This window comes from Drosophila nasuta, chromosome 2R (assembly GCF_023558535.2).
Source record: "Drosophila nasuta strain 15112-1781.00 chromosome 2R, ASM2355853v1, whole genome shotgun sequence".
NCBI lineage: Eukaryota > Metazoa > Arthropoda > Insecta > Diptera > Drosophilidae > Drosophila > Drosophila nasuta.
The window spans coordinates 30,835,547-30,860,031 of record NC_083456.1 but is presented as its reverse complement, the minus strand read 5'-3'; the positions used below and the strand labels follow the sequence as shown (position 1 = coordinate 30,860,031).

The window sequence follows — 24,485 nt, the reverse complement described above, 5'->3', positions numbered from 1 at the left end:
AATAAATATTTGTGGTTGCATAATCAATGGCAAAAGCATTCATTTAATTAAAAATAAAAAGATATGGCGATGCCATAGAATAATTTGTGGGTGTGTAAATGTGTGTGTGAGTGTGTGTGGCTCAAAGCTACGCAATCGGCTTACAAATTTGTCGGTTAACTCCGGGAGCTTATCGCGCGGCGAGACACATAAACCACACAATATGCTTCACTAATGCTGGCGCCACAGATGCTTTCAAATGAAAGGCTTTCACTTTTCGTGCCACTTTGCGAAAACAGTAGCCAAAGCCAGAGACCAGCAATATCATATATATGTGATAAGTATTCACCTTTCACACGATTCCCCGAACGCATACGAATGAGCTCATTAAGTGCGTCTGCTTCTGCTTCTGTTTCTGTTTCTGAATCGAAGAACGAATAACAAACAACAACAACAACACAGCATAGAACGAAATCGAACTCGAACTCAAAACGAAAGCAAAGACAAAAGCACCCACAAAATAATCAAAAAGCCTCTCCAGGTGTGAGCGAGAAAGAGAGAGAGAGAGAGCGAGAGATGCGCTGCAATTAATCAAACACGATTTACTACTCGACTCGACTCGCCTCGAAAGTGGAAATCAAATTGCGACAACTGATTATGATTATGTGATGTGTGCTGCCAATTGAGTTTATTTATTTATTTCCAAATAATTTCACATTTAAAGCGATTAAATTTCGCTTGTGGCCTTGCGTGCTGCTTTTGCAAGCTGTTTGCCTTTTGTCTTCACTTGCCACTTCAATTACCTTTTTTTCTTTCTGTATTATGCTTTTTACGTGGCTGCTGCTGTTGTTGACGATGAAAGGTTTCCTATAGCTCTCGATAAACATCATTACAGATGACTTAAGTCTTTGTTTTCCTCTTGTTTACGCTCGATACTGTTGCTGTTGCTGTTGTTGGAAAGTAAGTAGTTAACAGTGCGTATGATTAATGTAACAAGCATAGAGACTGCATATCAAATGTAGACACAATATCACTGCTTATTTATGCTGTCAGTTGTCAGTTGTCATGTCATTGAATAATGCATAAATAATTTGCACTATTCATAGAAAGTACTCAACAGCGTGCACCACGGTGCGTATGACTAATGTGACGCATTCAGCTCGTAGTTATCAAAGCAAATACGAGTATAGTAGTAAATTTTTATTTGTTTTGAATAACCTGAAAACAAAACACATACTATATCTCATACGTATTTAACAATTATTTATGCACAGCAAGTTCTGCTTTGGCTTGCGGCTTCTTCTTCAATTGTAATTAGCAAAACTCTTTAGCGTCATTGACAGTAGCCAATTCACTGGAGACTTAATAATACACACACGTTAAAAACATAGAAATGTTATCATAATACTATATAAAATATATTCAGAAAACAATAGACAAACGAACGCAAGCAAATCTCTTCAGCACTTTGCAAATATTTGCTAATTAAACATTTCTACCTTTGTCTTTCATTTTTGTTTTTGTTTTTGCTTTTTCACCTTGCCTTTTCTTCGCATTATTTACTCGCTTGTAGTTTGTTAATAATAAATTTGACATCATTGCGCGTAAGAGCATAAAGATATTACTTGTTGTTATTGTTATTTATAGATGTAAGCCGAACCCGACTGATAAATTCTCGACAGCATTGACCCTGCTGCTGATGATGAGCAGCAAAAAACTAAACGACCTAGTGAACAATTAATTGCAATAATAATGCCAATATCTAATGCCGTTTATTAATGCCTTATCATAATAATAATATTATTGTTTTTTGAACTTGCCGACCGAAGACTTCTTAACCGAGAGAGCCCAACCCCAACCCCAAGCCCAGAAAACAAACCGTTTATTTACCTTCAATTTACAATTCATTGACAGCAAAATTGACGTTGACGTCGCTGTTTTTACCGGCTGCTCTCTGCTGCTGGCTTTGAGTCGCGCTTTGGACTTGGTAAATGGAAGTTACCTGGCCTTGTCGCGCGCCAGTCTGCGCTTGATAGCCAACGCAGCTGCCTCCAACTCGCATTCGTCGGCACAATTTTGATCGTTGATAGTTGACATTCGTGGCTGTTATATTTTTGGTTGAAAGCGTTAACTGGCGTGCTAGCAAAGCGGCTTAACTTATAGAATCCCATTTGCTTTGCGATTTATCTATCAAAATGTCACTGGCCAAATTCAAAACGGTAATTGCGCAACGGGAACACAAGTGAACACAATTTATAAATAAAATTAAGGAGTTTCAACTAAAAATTGTTAAACAATTGGAGCATCGAGAGCAGCTCTGTGTTGGACTATAATTTGTGATCCTCGTATTCATTTTCTTAATTCCAGCCTCTGGCATTCCTCGGTCTCTGTCTCTGCCTCAGCTACAAAGTTCGCTCAGCAGTTGCAGCTCCAGCAGCACGCTATGAAGACAATCTCATTGCATATCCCACTTCACCCAGCGAAGTTTTACCCATTGAACCTCTCTTGATTTATCCAGAGACAAGAGAGGTTTACTACCAAGCACGCACACTAGACGGCGATGAAGAGCGCGATATTATCTTTGTGAAGTTGCTGAAGGATAAATCCAATAGCTATCGACCCAAGCTGCAGCGTCTGGTCGAGAAGAAGGAGCAGCGTCGCAAGGAGCTGAGCATGAAGGACATCTTCTTTGTGAAAGCACGAACCAATGGACAATTCAGTCACGAGCGTCTCAAGGTGTATCGACTGCCGGAGTTCTATGCCATCAGCGTGTTTCGCAATGATGAGAAGTGAGAAGGGAGGAAGCCGAGGAAGAGGAAGCGGAGCGAGAATCTATTGCATTTTTACGATGCAACAAAGTTGTTTTAAGTTGTTTAAGTGTAAGACGCTATAAATAAATACCTCAAGAGTTGTTTTAAGTGCAAGCTGCGTTTATTACTGTTAATCACACACACAAGACACAGACTCGTTATCAGAACAACGACAATTTACATGCCATTTCAATTATGCATAACAAAAGGCAGCCGCCCCGCCGTCAATTTCGCTGAAAGATGGGCGTCAACGTCAGCGCCAGAATCAGCGCCAAACATCTCTCTCTCAGTCTCCTCACTTCACCAACTTCAACTTCACGCATTTTGCGACGGGTTCACGTCAAGCGGCAATTAATAACTGTCAGTCAATTGGTAGCTACAACTAAAGCCTCGCCAAAGCTCCAGCTTCAACTTCAGCTACAGCTCCATAACAACAAAGAACTAATCCCTTTTGTCACTGAGCGTCACAGACCGCGGGCCAAACATTACGTCAAAAAAGAAAAAATCATAGAAAGCCGCAACAAGAAACAAAAGAACATGAATGGCAAGAAAGATGTCTGCAAAAGCCGATGCGTGAATACACTAATAACATGAGCGTGGCGTATGTGCTTTACTTTAATTACATATTTAAACACAAAAATATACCCCAAGGGGACTTTACATCAATATTTCTATTAGTGATTCACCTCATTGAGATGTCTAATGGGTTAATTTTTAATAAATCTTCTCTGGAATCGGGTTAAGCGCAGAAAATCTGGGGAATTTGTTATATATTTTTGCAATCACTGCGTCACTGCGGCTTTCTGAAAAATCACACAAAAGCATCCACTGCAGACCGAGAGTCGACTTTCGCCCACATTTTTCGGATTGCCATTTAAAATTCCGCACAGGCATTTGCTCCACTTTGAGCCACGGGGGAGCTTAGAAGACAATGGAGACGTCGCACAAAGGGCTTTATGAAGTAGAGATGCCGCAATGAGGTTGTCACAATTATGTAAATTTAATTAATTACTTGGTAAATAGGACAGCACAGTCAGCGCCCAAAATTGATGCTTACAATGTAGGTGATAAGTAATAAGATTTAGTTGACCATCAGTCGTGGTGCAATGTTCATCGACATGAGCTCCTGGAACAGCAATTTGGCCGCATACGGCAGACGAACCTGCGATATTTGTGTCTTATTCTTGCAGCCCTTGCACTCGAACGTATTGTTGCGCAAATTGGCAATGGCAATCAGACCACAAAAGTTGCAGATGTGCACACGATACGGATCCGACACCTCGAAGAGACGTTCACGCAGAAATTGTGCTGCACCGTGAGAGATTTGACAATCACGTTCCATCTCACCGAAACGCAGGCCGCCATCACGAGCTCTGCCCTCCATAGGCTGACGCACAAGAATCTGCACAGGACCACGGGCACGCGAATGGATCTTGTCGTCCACCATGTGCTTGAGACGCTGATAGTAAGTGGGGCCAAGGAACACCTGCAAATAACAATTTACTTATTAAAATTGATTGTTGAAAGTTTAAGTTTAATTGCTACCCACCTGAGCATTGATTTTGCGTCCTGTGTGACCGTTATACATGACCTCATTGCCACGCAAATGGTAGCCGTACTCCTGCAGGAACGTGGAAATCTTCTGCACGTTCACAGCATCGTTGAAGGGCGTGGCATCACCAATTTCGCCCTTGTTGGAGCCCAGCTTGCCCTGCAGACACTCAATTAAATGGCCAATTGTCATACGAGATGGAATAGCGTGAGGATTGATGATAATATCGGGTGCCAAACCCTCGCAGGTGAATGCCATGTCCTCCTGTCGATACTGAATACCACATGTTCCCTTCTGTCCGTGACGCGAGGCAAACTTGTCGCCAATCTGTGGGATGCGCACAGAGCGCACACGAATCTTGCAGAACTTGTAGCCCTCGCTGTTGAGAGTCAGCATCACTTGATCCACAATACCAGTTTCGGAGTTACGCAAGAATGTGGATGCATCTCGCTTGGCAAAGCGCTTTGTGTTGCTGTCCAGTTCATCCTCGTTCTCGGGCAACGTAATTGTCTTGCCAATGACGACATCATCGCCAGAGACACGAATGCCGGGTGCAATGATGCCATCGTCGTCCAGTTTGTCGTAGTGAGCATTTCGCATGCCTTGGCAAGTGCCACGGTGCGGCTTCTCAAAGTTCTCCTCCTGATCGCCAATACGCTTGTTCTCCGAATCCTTGTACGAACGGTAGAACACCGAACGGAAGAAGCCACGCTCCACAGCCGAAGCATTCAGAATAACAGAATCCTCCTGGTTGTAGCCAGTGTAGCACAAAATGGCCACAATCGAGTTGATGCCAGCGGGCAACTCTCTGAAACGCAGATACTCCATGGAGCGTGTGGTGACGAGTGGTTTCATGGGATAGTACAACACGTGGGCCAAGGTGTCCATCCGCACATGGAAGTTGGTGATGTAGACACCCATAGCTTGTTTACCTGATAAAGAGAGAAACCAATTATTAAATGAATAAGTAAGAAAGATACAGTCAAGCTTTGACTGTTTTACTTTTATCGAAAGTGAATATCTTGGAAGGAATTTCTTACCCATAGCACTTTGATAGGTATTACGCGGACTCTGATTGTGATCGGGGAAAGGTATAATGGAGGCACATACACCTAATATCATGGCCGGATGAATCTCGCAATGCGTGTAAGTGGTACAATAAGCATAGTCCTTGTCTTGTTTAAGATCGTACGGCGACATGGCAATCATAACCGTCTCCTCTTCCAGCGTATCGATGTACTCAACCACGCCAGACGCAACCAGCACTTGCCAGCTGTAGTTGTTATAGTCACGCTCCTTTAACATTTCCACATGTGTCTTCTTCAACAGCAGCGTGCCATTCTCCACGATGAGCAGAGGTCTGCAAATACGTCCTGCATCTGTGTAAATTCTGATCTCACGATCACGAATATCGCGAATCATCGACACCTCCGACACAATGATATCCATCTGGCGACGCAGTTTACGCAATGTGGCCATCAGCTGCTCCGGGTCACGATGAATGCCTACCCAGCAACCATTCACAAAGATCTTGGTGGCATCCGCAATGGCAGAGGGTGCAATTTCCTCCAGATTCTCCATGGACCACTCCTCCAAGAACTCTAGAATGGGCGACGGCTGCGAACCCACAGAAATGTAAGCCATCAGAGCCAGATTCTTGACCAAGCCGACAGCAGCGCCCTCGGGAGTCTCAGCGGGACACAACATGCCCCACAAAGTGTTGTGCAACTGACGAGGTTTGGCCAGTTTACCATCGCGTCCAATGGGCGAGTTGACGCGACGCAAATGTGACAAAGTCGAGGCGAAAGTGAGACGATTCAACACCTGAGAGACGCCAGCACGCGCCTGATGCGCCTTCTTCTGATCACCCCAGTTGCCTGTGGCTAAAGAGTAACGCAAACCATCAGTAATGATGTTTGTCTTGATGGCCAGCTCCAGATTAAAGTCCTTGCCGCGATCAATGAACTTTTGTGTGTACATGCGCACCTCCTTCATCAGGTTCTTGAAGAGACCACGGAAGAGGAAAGCCAACAGCGGTCCAGCGAGATCCAGACGCTTGTTTCCGTAGTGATCACGATCGTCAAGTTCTCGACGACCCAACGAAGCCAGCAGCAGACGATGCACCATGTAGCCCAGGAAATAGGCTTTCTTGGTCTCACAGAAATCAGAGACGCCAACGTGGGGTAACATTTCCTTTTGAAGAATTTCCTTGGCATACTTGATACGCTTGTCCTTGGTGACGCCAGGACGTGCACCGCGAGCGCCAATGAAATTGAGGGCTACATTCTGTTCTTGCACAACGAAAGCCTCATCGAGTGAGGGCTTCACCATCTCCATCATTTCGGGATCGTCAAAATCGTAGATAATGTGTTCCAGAATATCGCGATCGGCCACGAAACCCAAAGCACGGAAAACAATCATGATGGGTATCTCCTGTTTGATGTAAGGCAGAATGGCAATGATGCGTTGACCAATTGCTGACTTCTTGATGTTCTGCGAGCCACGTGCCATCATGTTTACCCAGAGCGTCGAAGTGGGACGCGAACTGTGCTCCAAACACGAACGGATCTCTGTTTTGAAGGCATATTTGCCATCCTTCATGCTAAACACATACACTGTGTTCGTTGCCATCTTTTCCTGAGCGATAAGCACTTTCTCTGAGCCGTTAATAATGAAATAGCCACCTGGGTCAAGTGGACACTCGTTTAACTCAGTCAAATCACGATCTGTCAATTGGGAAAGCAGACAATAAGTGGATCGCAACATAATTGGGATTTTGCCAATGAAGGTTTTTTGATGTTGCGTCTCCACGGGATCCTGGCCTTCTACATTCTTTGTCTTTGTAATGTCCACATAAAGCGGAGCCGAATAAGTTAAATTCCTCAAACGCGCCTCGTTTGGCATCATGGGACTTGGTGAACCATCCTTTTCCCAATGCGTTGGCTTCGAGAGGTAAATCTGTTCGAATTTCAGCGAGAAACGCGGCGGCGTCTCCACCTCGCCCGATGTGTGCTGTGCCTCAGCCTGTAGCTCAATGGCTGGGGAATCCTCCACAATGCGTTGCACAGACATTTGGATGAACTCGTCGAAACTGTCGAGCTGCTGACGCACCAAACCCTTCTCGTCGAAGTATGCGTTAATCACAATCCAACAGGCTTCCTGCCACAACTCGTGCGAGATTTCCTCCGCATTCTCCTCCTCGTACATCTCTGCAATGGGAATTTGTTACATTTTTGTTGTTTCTAGCGCTCCGCCGCCATGTTCATTTTTTTGGCAAACAGCGTGCGTTGCAACTTTTTGTTGTGGTTGCTCTTACCTTCCTCATTGTCGTACATCATGTTGCTTTAGTAGCTGCAAGTGCACTTTGTGCGTTCAACAACAATAAGCTTTCTCGTATAATTATTAATATAAATACAAAACTTATGAAATTGCCACACAAAAAAATTCCGCACCAAAACGTTGCGGCGTTTTCGTTGGTGATGTGCAATAACAAACATCCAAACAATATATCGATAAGAGCGTATGCTATCGATTTGTATTATTGATATCGATAGCAGATTCGGCCGGCAACAATCAAATTGATAAAAATGTAAATAAACCAGAAATTACCTACAGCAGTTTTTGCATGAGAGCGATTACAATGCAGTCCAATGCAATGGTGTACAAAATAATGCAATGCGAATAATTAATTGAATAATTTCAAGGTCTGCTGGCCACCATGAACAAGACACTATGAAGCTTGAACGAGTTTTGAGTTCATTTGACTACGCTTCAGTTATTTTCCTTTTTTTTGTAAGAATTTCACTTAAATTTGTACGCATTATCAATCCTACATTATATTATGAATTATTGAAATTAGCCATGAATCGATAACCGTTAATTGTCAGCAGTTTAGTATCGAAAGCGGCATCAAAACAGCTGTTTGTTAGCTGCATGTTTTGCTCTTCTTTTTTGGTAGTGTTTGTTATTCAACAATGAAATTCTTTCCGAACGGTCGACGGTTTTTATTAGCCGGCATTATACCGGCTATTGACCATAGTGAAAATGACGTTATCGGTAAGGAGACGCCAACATACAAAGCCTTTCTCCAAGGCAAACAGCCAGAAGGATCGGGCATGGAGCGTTTGAAGCATATCTTCACCATTGAGTAAGTTACTCATTCTGAATAAAAGAAGGATTAACCGACTCTTTTCTGCAGTGAATTCGGCACCATATCCCCAGAGCTGAACTCCATATACCAAGCGGGCTTTCTAGGCTTCCTTGTTGGAGCTTGCTATGGTGGTATTACACAATCCCGCGTTAGCTACATGAACTTCATGGAGAACAATCAGGCAACGGCTTTTAAGTCACATCTGGATGCCAAGGTAAGCATAAACTTCTTATACACTTTGCTTTCTAGCTAACCCATACTTTCTCCTCACAGAAAAAGCTGCAGGATCAGTTCACAGTCAACTTTGCCAAAGGTGGCTTCAAGTGGGGCTGGCGTGTGGGACTCTTCACCACTTCCTATGTGTAAGTACCCCAAGAATCACCAAGTTAGGTCTGCTGCTAACTATTTAAATTCCTCCACAGTGGCATCATTACCTGCATCTCAGTTTATCGCGGCAAATCAAGCATCTATGAATACCTGGCAGCTGGCTCCCTCACCGGAGCTATCTATAAGCTCAACTTGGGACTGCGTGGCATGGCAGCTGGCGGCATCATTGGAGGCTTCATGGGTGGCGTAGCAGGCGTTGCTTCGCTGCTGCTGATGAAGGCATCCGGCACCTCGATGGAGGAAGTGCGTTACTGGCAATACAAATGGCGTGTGCAACGCGATGAGACGATTAATCAAGCTTTCAGGAATCAGGCACAGAAGGATGCACCAGAACTGTTCACAGCTCATGACACTCGAGTAGGCGACAAGATCAGCTTGGATCCCGTGAAGTAAACACAATCATCTAAACTCAATCCCTATTTGAATTCTATGTTGCACGTTGAAAAGCTGTAGAATAAGTTCGAGACGCTGTTTAAGTTTAAAAACTGTAAATTTAGTTGATTTTTAATTAAATAATAAATTGCAATAATGTCCATGCGGAAAGTAATTATAGACAATTTGAGTACAATATTGAGGAAGCCCCAAGTTGGCTGCTTGCTTGCTATGCTTTCGTTTCATCAGTTGTTCTGCTTAGTGCAACTAAAGGATACAAGAAGGATATAGAAAAGTAGGACATGAAAATGGAGCACTAGATTTTGCGTATAATAAATTAAATGCTTTTGCTTTTTGTAAATGAATAGTAGTTAAAATTTAGAAGTTTCACTCATCGTTGGGTTGCTCAGACTTTAGACTTCGTCATCGTTGGTGGGGCGCGTCAAGCGTTTTGCGCCACGATTTGGCGGACCTTTTGGCTTGGCAAATGCTGGACGATGCAATATCTTTTTGGGATGCAGCTCGTCCTGCAGAAACTCCTCGGTGAGTTCGTTGCCACTGTCGATTTCCAACTGCAAAAGGCAAAAGTGTTTCATAAAGAGATCTTTTTAAGCTGTCTCTACTTACCTTCTTCGTGACATCCACTCCAAGTGCTGCCAGCTGATCGAGGAACGGAGCCTTGCAGCTGGAGTACATCATGCGCTCTCGGACGGAGCATGCGTACCCCGGCATTGAATAGATGAACACAAACGACTCCAGATAATCGCCCTCGTGCGTGTGCTTGAACAAGAACAGATGATAGCGTGCATGATCCTCGGGCACCTGTTTGGGCAGCTCACTCAGCGGCACCTTGGCTGCATTTGATACATGTATGCGCTCCTCCTCCAAGCTAATGCGAAACTGCAAATAATCGTAGTTTCCACGCAGCAAATCCTCAACTGCCGCACGCGTTGCATCACTCAAGGGGCAAGAGACGCCTCCCAGCGTCTGGTGACGCGTATCCGTGGAGATGTCGGTGCGCACTTCGGTCTTGCGCAGCTCCTGAATCTCCTCCTCGCGTGTGGTCAACGGCGCAGGCGCCGCAAATTCACGTTTATGCTTCTTATAACCCTCCAGTGTCGTCTCCTCCATAGTGGTGGCATGCAACTCCTCTGTGATGTACGCGGTGCCGAATTCCGTCTTCAGAGTTGCCTTAGTCGAGGCATAGACCATCTTCTGGCGTATGCTCGCCGTGTCTGGTGTCCAGCTAATGAGCAGCCATCCGTGTCCCAGGGGAATCTTGGTGTCCAGGCGATAGAGCAGATAACATGGCACATTCTCCTCGAAGAGCGGTCCCAGTAATTTGTCATAATCGCGTTCCCAATCCTTTTTCACATCAGCTGTAGCGCTGCAGCTTAACTGTTCTGTGCTCACCGGAAGTAATGAGTATACTTAATATGTGTGCGTGCGTGTGTGTATGTATGTGTAGGTCTTTCACTCACCATTTTCAATTGATACTTTTATCACACGTATTTTTCCATTTTTGGCCTTGCCGAATACTTTCGCCAATTGCTCGTTGGCTGTGTAGCAAGAGAGTGTAATGCTATTATTACGTTTTGTAATCCGCTTAGCTTAGCTTACCCTTGATGCCTGTTTGATGCGACATAGTTAACTAAACAAAAAGAAATTTAACGCTTTATACTAAAAAATCTCTTCTTAATCGGCGAACAAAAAAGTGTATTACTCACAGCGGTGCTGCCACAGCTTTCTATTTTTAGCACATTGGCAGCGCTCGTAGCATTGTTTACATTTTGCAGGCAAACGCTGCGCAATGTGGCAGCGCTGTTGCTCGGGAATGTGACCACCTCGTAGTAGTGGTGCAGAAACATTGATGTGTTCGTCAATCGATGTTTTCGATGTTTAAAAAAACATCGATGTTTCAAAAATAAAACAACTGGAATTTAACAATATGATAGTATTATTGAAATGTGCATTTTTATTTATAAATAAAAGCTTGTCCACAGCAAATAAATAAAGTATGTTAGTACATTATATGTTATTCCGAATATTTGATCAATAACCTAATAAAACAAGGTCTTGGCGCCAATTGGTTGAGACATGACTTAATTTTGCACCAAATTTAAAAATGCATGTGTGTAAGTAAATTTGCAGCTTGGACTGCAATGATTAAATTCTTACTTTTCAGGTAGTTGTCCATCCTGCATCTATCTACATTAACCAGCACCACGACTTGAAACCTACATTGAATTAAATATTTAGTTATTTACAATTTATTTGTTTGCTGCCACCAAGCCCAAAGTTGTGTGAAAAAACATCGATGGTGGCCCACAAACCATCGATGGTTCCGATGATTGGCAAACATCGATAACATCGATGTTTCTGCACCTATAGTGCAGCTGCTCAATATTGTTTTTCAACACTGTGCTGCGTTCTTTTCACTACGTCTGTACAATGTAAAACAGCAATTGCATTTTTATTGCATTTAACGCGACGCAAACCATTATTAATAACTATTTCAAGTGCAAGCGGATAGTAAATCAAGTGAGTGCACGTTACAGCATGTTCGCATAGTTGCGAGCAAAGCTGAAGCTGTTTTTGAACGCTCTAATTGCTAATCAGCACGCAGCGCTGCCGACGTCAGCGTCGCTGCCAGCAGCGCTCGACTCCGCCCTACAACAAAAACACACACACACACACACACAATCGCAGTGAATGTTTACTTCCGTTTTGGAAAGCAGTGAAATCATATATATATGTATTTTTTTTTGTTTGATGGCTTGCAGCATCTTTACCCATGTTAACCGAAGCCCCAATGGCCAGTGACAAAATCATGGACGAACTAGCATCATTGATACGCACCGAAATTCCCGATGGCCGCCAAAGTCTGCGCGATAGCTATACGAACTTGGAGCGTGTCGCGGACTACTGCGAGGACACCTATTATCGGGCGGACAACAAGAAGGCGGCCCTCGAGGCGACCAAGAACTACACGACGCAATCCTTGGCCAGCGTAGCGTATCAGATCAATACTCTCGCCTATAGCTACATGCAGCTGTTGGATTTGCAGGCGCAGCAGCTCAGCGAGATGGAATCCCAGATGAACCACATTGCGCAGACGGTGCACATACACAAGGAGAAGGTGGCCAGGCGGTGAGTGTCCTATAGAGAAAGAAGCAAATTATTGTTTAGGTGGTATATCTTTCATATGACTTACTAACTACAACAAAGACGCAGTCCAAAGAGAGATTCGACTATAAATAAGTATTATTTATCTGTAATAATGTATTGGATTCCTTATTAACATTACGAATTCAATTTAAAAGCACCCAGATCTTAATATAGATTTCTTCGTTAAGTTTAAGACAAGACACAAACCATAGAATGTATTTCCTCCAGTGCTTATTGAAGACACGAGTCAGTTTTTATTATCAAACATATTCCTATATGATTATAATGTAGATGATGTAGATGATATATCAAGTTATTAAAGTTTTAAATTGAACTGGACATATTCTTAGCTGAAGAGTAACATTCTTCTTAAAGACAAAAACTAATCTCCCACATCATTTCTTCCCTTCCAGTGAGATTGGCGTGCTAACTGCCAACAAGGTGAGCTCGCGTCAGTTCAAGATTGTGGCGCCCATCAATCCCGAGAAGCCCATCAAGTATGTGCGCAAACCCATCGACTATTCCATACTGGACGAGATCGGACATGGCATCAACTCGGCTCAATCCAATCAACATGTGCGTCAAAAGCATCGTGGCTCGAGTCATGGTTCAGTGCAATCGCTGGTGCCGTCATCGGTGGGTCCGCCTCCCACCACGAAGCCGCCAACGCCGCCGCAAATGTCGCGTGCCGGCAACACGGGCACACTGGGCAAATCGGTCAGCAATACGGGCACACTGGGCAAGAGTTCGCGCGAGTATCGCACGCCACCGGTGGTGAATCCACCGCAAGTGCCTTCGCACTATGCGCCCAACTATCCCATTGGGCATCCCAAGCGCATGTCGACGGCTTCATCGACCACCACAACCACGACAACTGGTGGCGGAGCAGCGGGCAATGAGCGTGCAGCCGGGTATAGTGCATTGCCAATGCCACCGAGTCAGCAGATTGCGACGCATGTGAATCTGCCGTCGGCTGGAATGATGCAATCGCTGCCACCGCCGCCGCCCACAACTTACGACGACAGGAGCAGCATGCCACGTGAGTTACAGGCATTCGTAAAAAAGATTGAGCTATAAAAACTAATAATGAATTGTGATTTTTAGCAGCGCCTCCCTCGCCGCTGACAGTGTCGCAGCACGAGATGACGGAGCAGAGTCACATTGGCATGCACACGCTGGGACGTAACATCAACAGGTAAGTCGAATCACGATCCCTAAACTCCCCATTTTGTATATAACTGACCAAGTCTATATTCCTATTATGCTTGCACTCAGGAATCCCAATAGGTAAATTGCTTGTGCTTCAAATATTGCTTATAACTTTTCACTTTTCTGGAATCTAATTCAAACCCTTCTTTAGAAATCATTTCAGCTTGAACTTTGCACGTCCTGGTTCGCAATCTCCACCGCTGCCACCACCGCCGCCGCCAGAGGATGAGCACCAGGACTTTGGACGTCCTCGAACCTCAACTGGACCGCAGCTGGCGCCCATTGTGCCCGAGGATCAGAACTTGCCTGGCTGGGTGCCCAAGAACTACATCGAAAAGGGCAAGTTAAACAAATACGTTTTGAAATAGAAATACTTGAATAATTCATTTACCATTTTAGTGGTGGCCATTTATGACTACTATGCCGATAAGGACGATGAGCTGAGCTTCCAGGAGAGCTCGGTGCTCTATGTGCTCAAGAAGAACGACGATGGCTGGTGGGAGGGCGTCATGGATGGCGTCACTGGGCTTTTCCCCGGCAACTATGTGGAGCCCTGCGTCTAAGCAAATGGCATAAATATTAAACAATAAGACGACGACGATGAAAAGCAAAAGCAAACAACGCAATTTGAGCATATTGATAAACTAAAAGCCACAGCCACGCTCGAGAAAGTATTCCATATATAAAAAAAATAGCATATATATAGTTGAATCAAAAAACAACAAAACACATGGTCCTAAACACACACTCCAGCAAATGATTGACTGACTGATCAATCGATGCATTTATATTTGAGCACTTTGCGATTTTCTACCTATATACATCTAAACTAAATAACTCGTAAACCTAATAGCTGAAATAGCCCAAAAAACAAAAGTAAAGAGAACCTAGAATTATGACCTACATCGTAAGCTGACATAGACGAATTTGGTCCGCACTCTTTCCTCGCTCGCTCTCCCACGCTCCAAAGAAGACGTGTTTAAATATTTGCCAGTTTTGTTTATACTGCGCTTGCCTCCCCCGCTACCAACCTTCATTCTCTCTCGCCCCGCCCCGCTCCTCGCCATGTCGTAGGTTATACGAATTTGAGTTAGCCTTAAGTATTGGCCAGTTGGTATTGTTTTTTTATAATGAATAATTACACTCTTAACAATATGCATACTAAATATTTAGTTAAAATGAAATTACCACAAAAACAACAACATAAAAAAGAGAAAATCAAATTTATTAAATATATATATTACAACAATAACGTATATACATATTTATACACACACAAGAAAAATGCATTATATGGTCTACATAGCTAATAAAAAATTTGCAATTTCAATTACGAATTACGAATTCTCGCAAGGAGTCCCAAGACCATGTTATTTGGCCATCGAGTGACCTTTTCGTGTTCTAACGCCGCCGTCGAATCTTTTATTTAAATTTTGACACGTCGCGCGTCGAGTCGTGAATGCAAATCCAAGTCCTTGGCATGCACATGATGATGATGATGATGTGAGTGACGCATGCCTCAAGTGGGTGCCCCACAAGGAAAATGAAATATTTACAAATGCCAACAACACTCAACGGACTTGCGCCCAAATCTATCAATCAATCATCAACAAAAAATTGAATTGTGAACTCATAAAATAAGCATATTGCAATTCAATGTCGCGACACGGCTTATAGTTGAATACCCCCCTCGATGTTGAACCCTTCCCGCTGCATGTTGCATGTGGCAAGGACTCGGCATAAGGAAATTAATGCTTTCGTGCTGATATGTATGGCAGTTTTTATACCTGGTATCCAAAGGGTAGAAGGGTATTATAAGTTTATGGCGGTTGTATATAAAATTCTTGATCTGCCATGTCCGTCTGTCTGTCCGTCCGTATGAACACCTACTTCTCAGAGACTATAAGAGTTAGATATATCATTCTTTTTCGACAGAACTTGTTATGTTTGTACGCAGATCAAGTTTGTTTCAAATTTTGCCACGCCCACTTCCGCCATGGCAAATCAATCAAAATCGATTAACAAGCATAATTTTGGAGCTAAATTTTTGGTACATACAATAATGATTATAGTCTTTATGATGCCTTAAAATTTGACTGTGATCAGATAAAAATTGTAGGAGGTATTTAAGAAATACTTTTATATACGGAAAAACTACTATTTATTAGGAGTCTTAGTTGCTTTGCCTGAAAATTTTTTATATTTTGCACTCCATGGTATATTTTAAATAGTATTACATTTGGTATATGGTACCACATAGTACTACATTTAAAATATACCTTAGAGTCCAGTATATTACAAAATACCAAATATAACCATCAGTATTTTTTTAGTATTTCATGGTATATTAATTTGGACTATTTTAAGAATAATACCAATTTTAATTAAAAGCAAAGCTGTCTACTTTTATTTAAAATGTGTACCGGGTATCTCACAGTCGAGCACACTCGACTGTAGTATTCTTGTTTTTTCTCTGGTAGTTGGCAACACGTATTATCAAACAATTTTCTTACCCACTGTGTCATGGCAAAATGATTTGCATAAAAAAAGTGTTAACATGTCTGGCGAGGGGCGATTGAACGAGTTTGATGTCGGCACATTCATTCAAGTAAACTAAATGTTGTGGAACTTCTATAGTATTTAACAAGACATTAGATGGCCAACTAATAGACATAAAGCAATTTGAATATTCAAGTGGCCCTAGTGGCAAATGGTAAAGTTGCCTCTTATTGATATCCTCGCATTGTTGGCCAAGAACTGTACTAACACACTACTACCACAAAGAACTTGGCTCAAACTGGCCAACACCAAAGAAATGTATGCAAAATGGCGCATTAGCATTTCAACAATTCGGAATACGAAGGGGGGGCAGAACACAACAACAAAAAAAAAAACACACAGAACTAAGAAATTGATTGAGCCACAACACTAGTTGGCCACCCATTTAGACCACCAACTCTCAGTCCCTCGTTGGTTGTGCCTATAATTTCGTTTGTGCCTCGCTTCTGACCAGAATGTCCAATGCGGCCTTTCAGTTTTGTTCTGTCAGTCCACGCGAACGGTTCTCGCCGGCATCGCGAGTCAAACTGTTTTGTTTTTCCCCCTTTTCCCCCCTCTCTTGTATCCTTTCGAAAGTATTTCGCGTCGAGTACTGAAACCAAATCGAATCGAATTCCAATCCGAAGTGAGGAATTTTGCAGAGGTGCTTTACTTATCACAAAATAAAAATGGCCAAAAGTTTTGCTCTTTTTTATATATGTATATTAAGTAATCGATGATAAGTTTTGGGCCACATTTTCCGTGTTTGGTGTTTGTTGTATTTACGAGTACTATTTATGAGTATTAACTGTGCTGAGCGCTGTTGACGACGGGTTCAGTTCTTTGTGGGTTCCGCATATAATTGACCTACTTGGTAGGCTTATCGTGGCGCTCATCTCGGGTCCGCATTGGATTTACTTTGTGCTTCACTGTAAAATATTACATTATTATACCCTCTATTGCATATATATTGCAAAGGGCAACTGCGACTAGACGAGTGAGTTCAAAGTTAATGAGAAACTCACTACATATTGTATGAAGGAAAATTTAGAATAATAAACTAAGATTTTTAATAGTTATAATGCAACTTTTTCACTCACCAAGTATAAGAAAAATGCTAGACAGAACCTCACTTAAAACAAGAGTACATAAATAACAAGAGTAAGATAAATGACTCTAAAATATTCTTCAACACATTAAAGACTGATCAACTTTTTAGTCAGAGATTAACTCCTCTAACACCTCTAGGAAAATTATTAAATAATTTAAATACTTAAAAAAATTCTATGATACTTCGAAGATCAAACAACATGTTAGACAGAAAATATAGTCAGTTCATCATAGTAAATGTTCATTTAAAATCAACTATTAATTAAATAACTAACTTTCTCATAATCTAATAGATGCTTTGAAAGCTACATTCGAAAGATATTTGCCTATGTCTTATACAAAACGAAGGTATTGAAGTCTGTTCAGTTAACTGCACAGAAGGAAACAATCTTATTTCAATATTGTTTTTTTTTTACAATGGAAAAATCGTAAATTAAAATTTGCCATCTATTTTTCAATCTACATTTTGTTCTCTCTGTGTACAGTATGAAGTTAATTTTTATTGAAAGCTGATAGACGTATAAATTTATTTAATATAAGCAATAATCAATAATATAGTTTCATTAGTAACGCCTCTTTAGAATATGAAATATAGGAAATTAATAAGAGATAAATAAAATATTTAATACAAAGAAAATATGCCAAAAACAAAGAAAAGAAGAAATAAAGATAGACATGAGAGATACCATTTTATATTAATATCGGCGCTTACTTTGAATAGTCATAATATAATTAAACCCAATTCATAAATTGCTCTCAACTTCTAAAAGTATATTCTTTATAATAAATACTCATTTTATTAGAGGGTATAAAAAATTGAATTCACACCAAATCGTTTTGATTTCGTGTTAAGATTGGTGCCAGCGACGCCATTTTGTTGTGAAATGTGCGAAATATGCGAAAACTTTTGTAGCTAATGTAAACAATGCGGAGAAGTTGGCCCACTTAAGGTGCGGGCCAAGTTCTTAAGATTGCAACTCACACACACACACACACACACACACACACACACACACAGCTCTTTTGTATAGTTTTCCGGAGTTTTTAATTGCGGCCATTCGCTAATTGCTGCCAAACATCAACACCAACTTTGAAGGTTGCAAAACAGCACAAAAAGTGACGTCAGTTCGATGTGGAAATTCCTCTTTATAAGGATCACAAGCACACACTCTGTGCAATAAGTATGCTTACGCCAACTCATTTCATTTGATGTGTTTTCCATAAATAGCTCGCAGACGAAGTTGCCGACTTCCCTTTCGAGTAATTAACTGTTCAGCGCAACTGCCGTTGACCATCAATCACGAGTCAAGCTCACTTTGCGGCAGGATATAATTATTATGCAGAGCTGGAGGATTTAACGACTCGACTCGAATGATCATCATCTACTTCATAGATACCTTTGAACTTTATAAATTATTAATTTTAATAGTTTGCCAGAGGGAAACTACAATTTAATTCAAAGTTAAAACTCAACTTTATTTACTCGATTAATGGAATTGAAATCTATTTTTAGCCACAGATGCATTAAGCGATAAGTCGCTTCTATTACTTAGCTTTCAGTGTAATATCAGATAATTGGATTTAATTCAATCAAATATTCAATATTCACTGGCAACATTCGCTTTTACTTGCCAACAGATTTGTCGAGCGCAATAATCAGATTGATCATAAATACACATAGTTTTGTAGACGTTGAAGTTTCTTAGCTTTCGGTTTAATGGCTTCCAAACAGGCAAAATATTTAATCGAGGGGCATTCAACCTTTTATCCAAAGGAAACTCTGGCCTTGAGTCTACTATTAATAAATACGCAATTTAAGGTGCCTTTTAAGTCAAGAGTTAGGTCCGAAAACAAATTTGCTAGATTAGTTTTTCTATAAATAAATGTTGTTTACTCAATTCCATTTGTTTTTGTGCGACAAATCGCAGCAAATAAAATTGACACAACGCTCAACTGAATGCTCAGATAGTATTTGTCAACACGTGTCTAGAAAAGGAGGCGTGGCCCTTAATGAAAATGGGAAAATGAAAAATGTGGCTTTATTATCATTGTGGCCAATGCTCATTGGGAGCAGAGCAACAACGCCCCAACACACCATTACTTAGAAGGCTACTAATTAGCCCACCAACTACGAAACCATAAACCATAAAGTAAAACCCTAACCACATAATCTGTGGCTGCCTCATCGCGGCTATCGAGGGGGTGGAATCTAGAGGAGGGAGAGTAGGAGGAGGGTGCAGTGAAAGCAAATCAAAGTGCGGCATTCCACAGTATTGAAGCATTAACAACGAGCCAAAGCAAAAGACAAACAGAGAGAGAGCTGGACATTTGGCTGGACTCCAACGAACTCGTGTCGTGTCTGTGGGCAATTTACACAAATTCAATAAGTCACAGAGGGGGGGAAGGGGCAAAAGGAAGTGCTGGAATGCAGGACAAAACAAATACACTAGTCAAGTATTGCAGTAGAGAAAACAAACAAAATGTGGATAGTAAAAAGCCGGCGAGACGACAAAAGGTTGGAAAAAGTGTTGCCGCATTTTAGGCGCTCAGCTCGTCGCCAATCGATTTTAATATCAAATTTGTTAAAGCCGCCTACTGTGTGAGTGTGCCTATCGAATAATAGCGGAATGCCCCTGTTGACTGTACTCTCGGAACAAAGCTAAAACACTTTGGAGGCCTGCTCCTCGATTAGTTCCATTGACACTGAAGGCCTGTAATTTGAAGTACAACTAGTCGTATGTGTGTTTTTTCGCCTTGTTGTAATTTCTGTCACGTATGCGTTTGACATATTTATGATATCGAGGCTAAAACAAAATAAATTATTCATCGCTTTTACTGTCGCTTGTTGGCACAACAAGCTCACTCACTTATGCCGCCCTCACGCTTTATAATTGATGCGCTTTTAAGGAAATTAACTAATTACAGAAAGCGAAATTGTGGGTTGGTTGTGTTCAGGTGTAAAGTGCTGACTGCTCAACTGACCGATTGACGGACTGACTGACACTAAGGTCAGCAGCTGTGCTGGGTTCCACGAATTTAATTTAAAAAAAGGCAACGCTCATTGTCAACTGCAGAGGAACGTGTCATATGAAAAGCAATTAAAATGAATATAAATGAACTGCATTAAATTTGATTGATTTCGACTCATCAATTTAAAGATTTCAAAAAGAAATTTCTTTGATAAATTTGACGAATAATAGAAGAATATATATATTAAGCTGTGATCTGAATATAATTTTCAATCTTCAACTTTAATGACATTTAGTAAGCGAGAATAAATCAAAAGAACTTTATAATTTAACATTTATTTTAGGAAGTTAATTAAAAAGATTTCTGAGAACTCAATCATAATTTCCAAAATACTTTTCGCAGTACTTTTCTAACTGTCAAATTTAAAGTACTTCAAAATATATAAGTTTATCTAAACAGAAATGCTATACATCTTGTGTTAATAATTTAAGCTCTTCTCGTAAATCTTTATTGAAAACTTCGAACGAAAACAGTTCAATTGCAACCCAACAACTATTTTAGGGCATTTATAGATATGCTCCATAAGACTTATGTAATTTTTAAGATACATTTTACAGTGCTTTAGAATTTGATAATTTAAACAATTTCAACATCAAGTATTATTATTTCATGTTGTACAACTTCTTACCATCAAATTTAGTATACAATAATAGCCTCAGAATACTTTGTAATCCGAGAAATTTTGTGGACCTCTCATGGAGACGTCTAAAAGTTAATTCCAGACTTCATTTCCCTAACAATTGCACCTAAATTAGTGTAAAGCACGCTCCAAAAATAATCAACGCTTTGCTGCCCAAAAAAGTATGCTATACAAATTGCAGAGGAAGTGAAAGTGCAAAGCGGAAGTGGTGAGCAAAGCCGCTTTGCTCGCAGTACAAGCAGATTAAGATAGGGTTGCAAAAACCCATTCATTTAAAGACTCGCTTTTCAAGGTCTTCGCTTGTGTTTGGCAGTTGACTCAGTTCCTGCTTGGATTAGGTTAGTCATGAGTTGTTCTTTGACCTGGCATCGAACCCAAGAGTCAGAGTTTCTCACAGTTCTCATTGATTTGCATGCCAAGACACGCAGTAAGCTACGTCGTAGTCGATGGAGTGTTCAAGTTCACGGCTTGAGTTATGGCACACGCCAACTCTTTGGGGGCAGGCAGCTCGTAAACAAAGGACCCACAGGACTTCGACATCGCATTAGTGGCCAACAACATCGATTAGCCAAGTCATGTTAATGCCAGCGTAGACCTTGGCGCTCAAAGTTTACAATCCATTAAGACGGGGTTTTCCATTGTGACCCACCCAGACCAAAAAGGGTGACGAAGGCGGGACGCCCGAGTTAATGACATTTTTACGATTGTTGACAACAAATTGACACCATTTGTAATCATTTGTTGTTGTCGTCGTCGTCGTAGGTTATCAGCAAGGCACGTGGACAACCAAACACAGAGCGAACGAAGAGCGATGGCAGCCAGCGCCGGGGCCAGCAGCTGGTCGGGCAGCAGCGGTGGCAGCACATCCTCGCAAGGACGCCAACTGGCCACCGCCCAGCCAGCCCAGGACGAGCGTCTAGTGGTAAGGCGGCAAACTAAACACTTTACAAGAATATCTGTTCAAGGATTTACTTTATTTATAGGTGGCAGTGCGTGTGCGTCCCAGCCTAGAGGCCACTGAACGCTGCATCGAGGTCATCTCGGGTGGTTCGCTGCTCTACGATGATGGTGGCAAGAGTCGCCCTCGCAAATACTCCTACGATCATGTCTTCAAGGAGAACGACACCCAGGAACAGGTCTACCGCACAACAACAGCTCCACTTGTCCGGGATGTGCTCAATGGCTACAATGCTGCGGTGTTTGCTTACGGAGCAACTGGTTCTGGCAAGACGCACACCATGCTGGGTCCTGTGCCTCGCAAGAAACCCTCGACAGCGGATCGCGGAATTGCCACAGCGCCAGGACACGAACCCGATGTGAATAGTCAGGACATCGGTCTGATGGTGCGTGCCATCGAGGATATCTTTGGATATATTGAGGCAGCTGGACCGGAGAGTGCTTGCAAAGTATCGATCTCCTATTTGGAGATCTACAATGAACTAATCAGGGATCTTCTCAATCCTGGTGGTCCGTTAGAGCTGCGCGAGGATCATCGTGGACAGCGCATCACTGTGGCAGGACTCTCTGAGATCACAACGTCCAGTCGCAAGGAAGTCGTCAGTCTGCTGCTTAAGGGCAACAAGGCGCGCACCATGGAACCCACAGCCGCTAATCAAACATCTTCGCGCAGTCACGCGCTGCTCAGCATCACGGTACAAATGCGCACACCGCTGGGCACCAAGCAGGGCAGACTCTTCCTCACCGATCTGGCTGGCTCAGAACGCGCCAAGAAGACTAAGAATCGCGGCAAGCGTTTGCAAGAAGGTGCGCACATCAATCGAAGTCTTTTGGCACTGGGTAATTGCATCAATGCCTTGTCTGGAGGAGCTCGCTATGTCAACTATCGGGACTCAAAGCTGACTAGGTTGCTAAAGGAGGCTTTAAGTGGTCGCTGTAAGACGGTAATGATTGCCCACGTTGCACCGGAAAGCAAGCATCGCGATGAGACCAAGAACACGCTGGTCTATGCGGATCGTGCCAACAGTATCACGACCAAGCTGCAGAGTTCTGTCTACATCGATGAGTTTAAGAACTTTCCCACCAAGCACTATCAGAGTCTGGTCTCCGAGCTGCGCGACGAGGTGACGCGATTGCGCACCAAGATGCTCACCGAACGTCCTCGCAGCGGAGCAGCTGCCGCCGCAGCTGCAGCAGCGCAGACTACGCAACAGCCGCCTAGTGAGGAGTTGAATGAGCAGCGCAAGACGGAGCTGCGTTATCTGCGGGAACAGATTGTCTTGACCTTCAAACAGCAGATGAAGCTACGCAGAAAGTTGCTAGAGGCAGAGAGTCATCTCCTAGGCTTGGAACTGGATGCGGAGCGACAGCACATGATCATCTCGCATTGGCAGGGACGCATTGGCAAGCTATACGATGCCCCAGGAGATGATGGTAAGTACACTGGACAGCGAGGTTATGATGTCGAGAATGAAACCCGGTTCAAGCCTAAGATAAGGTTCGGTTTAGAAAAGAGCTTTAAGAGTCACTGAGTCCAAGACCTTGCTTAAACCTTGGTAAGCTTCACGAGGTCGAAACTATTTTGAACATTCCAAGAGTATTGATCCGGTTCAAGTACATTTAAGTTCTGAACCGAACTGAATCCTCACTAAAAGCACTATTAATACCTTGTAGATCTAGAGTCGGAAGGTTCTGTGGCTCTAAAAAACGCCTGGGGCGAGTTAGCGGCAATTGAGAAGGAGACGCGACGCTACAAGGAGATACGCGAGAACACCGAGCACGAGCTGGAGCTGTGCCGCCAAAAGGGTGTTAAGCTAGAAGATGTAGGATTCAGATTCCCATACTACCAAGAGCATTCTAAACATTCTTTCCTCTTTTTAGGAGCTTCCGGAACGCATCACCAGCGATGAAGAACGCGAGCTGCTCGCCCTGCTCTGCCGCGTGCACGAGCTGGAAGCGGACAAAGTCTCGCTGCAGGCGGAAAGATTGGCGCGCCAAGCGGAACTGCGACGACGCGATCTGCAGTTGCTGAGGGCGGAAAGACAGCGTCGCTTGTGTGAGGACATTATCAGCTCACAACGACGCCTCATCGAGGAGGGCAACGTGGAGCTGCCGGATGAGCTGCGCGAACTCTACGGACTCTATCAGCAAGAGATACACGCTGGGGTTGTTACGCCCAGCACCAGCAACTACGACAAGAAGCTGCCGCCCATCTACACAGCCGGGTAGGTTAGCTACCCCGAATTCCCCGCATATCCCAAGACAGCTTATCAACCTCAACCTCAACTCTCCACACACACACACAAAATCTTGCAGTTCGGACTCACCTGGTTCCAGCTCCAGCTCGGAATGGTCGCCAGCCTCGCCTTTGCCAGCCATCGAGGGTCATGCCGAGCATGTGATTGCCGAGGGACCAGATCGCCTAATGGGTCCGCCTGTCAATGCGCGACTGCCACGTCTGTCCACGGCAGTGGCTGCCACCGGCTTGCGGCGCCCCTCGCTGCGTCTGGGCAAACAGACGCATCCTTAGAGGCGGCAGCGCCAACTCTGCTCGAGTTGCTCAGGTATAGTTTGTAAAAGATT

At 43.0% G+C, this 24,485-nt stretch overlaps 6 protein-coding genes across 11 annotated transcripts; 4 read left to right on the top strand and 2 right to left on the bottom strand.

The window, feature by feature from the left end:
• Positions 1-1,986: 1,986 nt before the first annotated feature.
• On the top strand, positions 1,987-2,897 carry LOC132784247 (uncharacterized). Its single transcript, XM_060789733.1, has 2 exons — positions 1,987-2,198; positions 2,347-2,897. The coding sequence occupies exons 1-2, from the start codon at positions 2,175-2,177 to the stop codon at positions 2,770-2,772; spliced, it is 450 nt and encodes a 149-aa protein (XP_060645716.1). The 5' UTR covers positions 1,987-2,174; the 3' UTR covers positions 2,773-2,897.
• A 478-nt stretch (positions 2,898-3,375) lies between these two features.
• On the bottom strand, positions 3,376-7,837 carry LOC132784244 (DNA-directed RNA polymerase II subunit RPB2). 2 transcript variants are annotated; one of them, XM_060789729.1, is made up of 5 exons: positions 7,658-7,837; positions 5,382-7,550; positions 4,339-5,273; positions 3,847-4,275; positions 3,376-3,741 (listed from the first exon to the last, which is right to left on the bottom strand). In XM_060789729.1, exons 1-4 carry the CDS (start codon positions 7,677-7,679, stop codon positions 3,871-3,873), a joined length of 3,531 nt encoding a protein of 1,176 aa, XP_060645712.1. In that variant the 5' UTR covers positions 7,680-7,837; the 3' UTR covers positions 3,376-3,741; positions 3,847-3,870. The 2 variants fall into 2 exon arrangements, with proteins under 2 accessions (XP_060645712.1, XP_060645711.1); XM_060789728.1 differs by having other exon boundaries at positions 3,376-4,275.
• A 404-nt stretch (positions 7,838-8,241) lies between these two features.
• Positions 8,242-9,421, top strand: LOC132784246 (RPII140-upstream gene protein). Its single transcript, XM_060789732.1, has 4 exons — positions 8,242-8,488; positions 8,540-8,705; positions 8,765-8,853; positions 8,914-9,421. The coding sequence occupies exons 1-4, from the start codon at positions 8,316-8,318 to the stop codon at positions 9,269-9,271; spliced, it is 786 nt and encodes a 261-aa protein (XP_060645715.1). The 5' UTR covers positions 8,242-8,315; the 3' UTR covers positions 9,272-9,421.
• Positions 9,350-11,030, bottom strand: LOC132784245 (twinfilin). The gene is made up of 5 exons (XM_060789730.1): positions 10,978-11,030; positions 10,871-10,901; positions 10,732-10,809; positions 9,878-10,653; positions 9,350-9,822 (listed from the first exon to the last, which is right to left on the bottom strand). The coding sequence occupies exons 2-5, from the start codon at positions 10,893-10,895 to the stop codon at positions 9,664-9,666; spliced, it is 1,038 nt and encodes a 345-aa protein (XP_060645713.1). The 5' UTR covers positions 10,896-10,901; positions 10,978-11,030; the 3' UTR covers positions 9,350-9,663.
• A 629-nt stretch (positions 11,031-11,659) lies between these two features.
• Positions 11,660-14,889, top strand: LOC132785934 (abl interactor 2). 4 transcript variants are annotated; one of them, XM_060792266.1, is made up of 7 exons: positions 11,660-11,791; positions 12,034-12,400; positions 12,832-13,457; positions 13,526-13,613; positions 13,694-13,705; positions 13,779-13,966; positions 14,027-14,889. In XM_060792266.1, exons 2-7 carry the CDS (start codon positions 12,045-12,047, stop codon positions 14,188-14,190), a joined length of 1,434 nt encoding a protein of 477 aa, XP_060648249.1. In that variant the 5' UTR covers positions 11,660-11,791; positions 12,034-12,044; the 3' UTR covers positions 14,191-14,889. The 4 variants fall into 4 exon arrangements, with proteins under 4 accessions (XP_060648249.1, XP_060648248.1, XP_060648251.1 ...); XM_060792265.1 differs by having other exon boundaries at positions 13,523-13,613; positions 14,027-14,888; XM_060792268.1 differs by lacking the exon at positions 13,694-13,705 and having other exon boundaries at positions 14,027-14,888.
• A 1,238-nt stretch (positions 14,890-16,127) lies between these two features.
• Positions 16,128-24,432, top strand: LOC132786562 (kinesin-like protein KIF19). 2 transcript variants are annotated; one of them, XM_060793118.1, is made up of 6 exons: positions 16,128-16,829; positions 21,708-21,867; positions 21,929-23,336; positions 23,577-23,725; positions 23,784-24,127; positions 24,219-24,432. In XM_060793118.1, the coding sequence occupies exons 2-6, from the start codon at positions 21,757-21,759 to the stop codon at positions 24,430-24,432; spliced, it is 2,226 nt and encodes a 741-aa protein (XP_060649101.1). In that variant the 5' UTR covers positions 16,128-16,829; positions 21,708-21,756. The 2 variants fall into 2 exon arrangements, with proteins under 2 accessions (XP_060649101.1, XP_060649102.1); XM_060793119.1 differs by lacking the exon at positions 16,128-16,829 and adding an exon at positions 19,806-19,872.
• Positions 24,433-24,485: the final 53 nt, after the last annotated feature.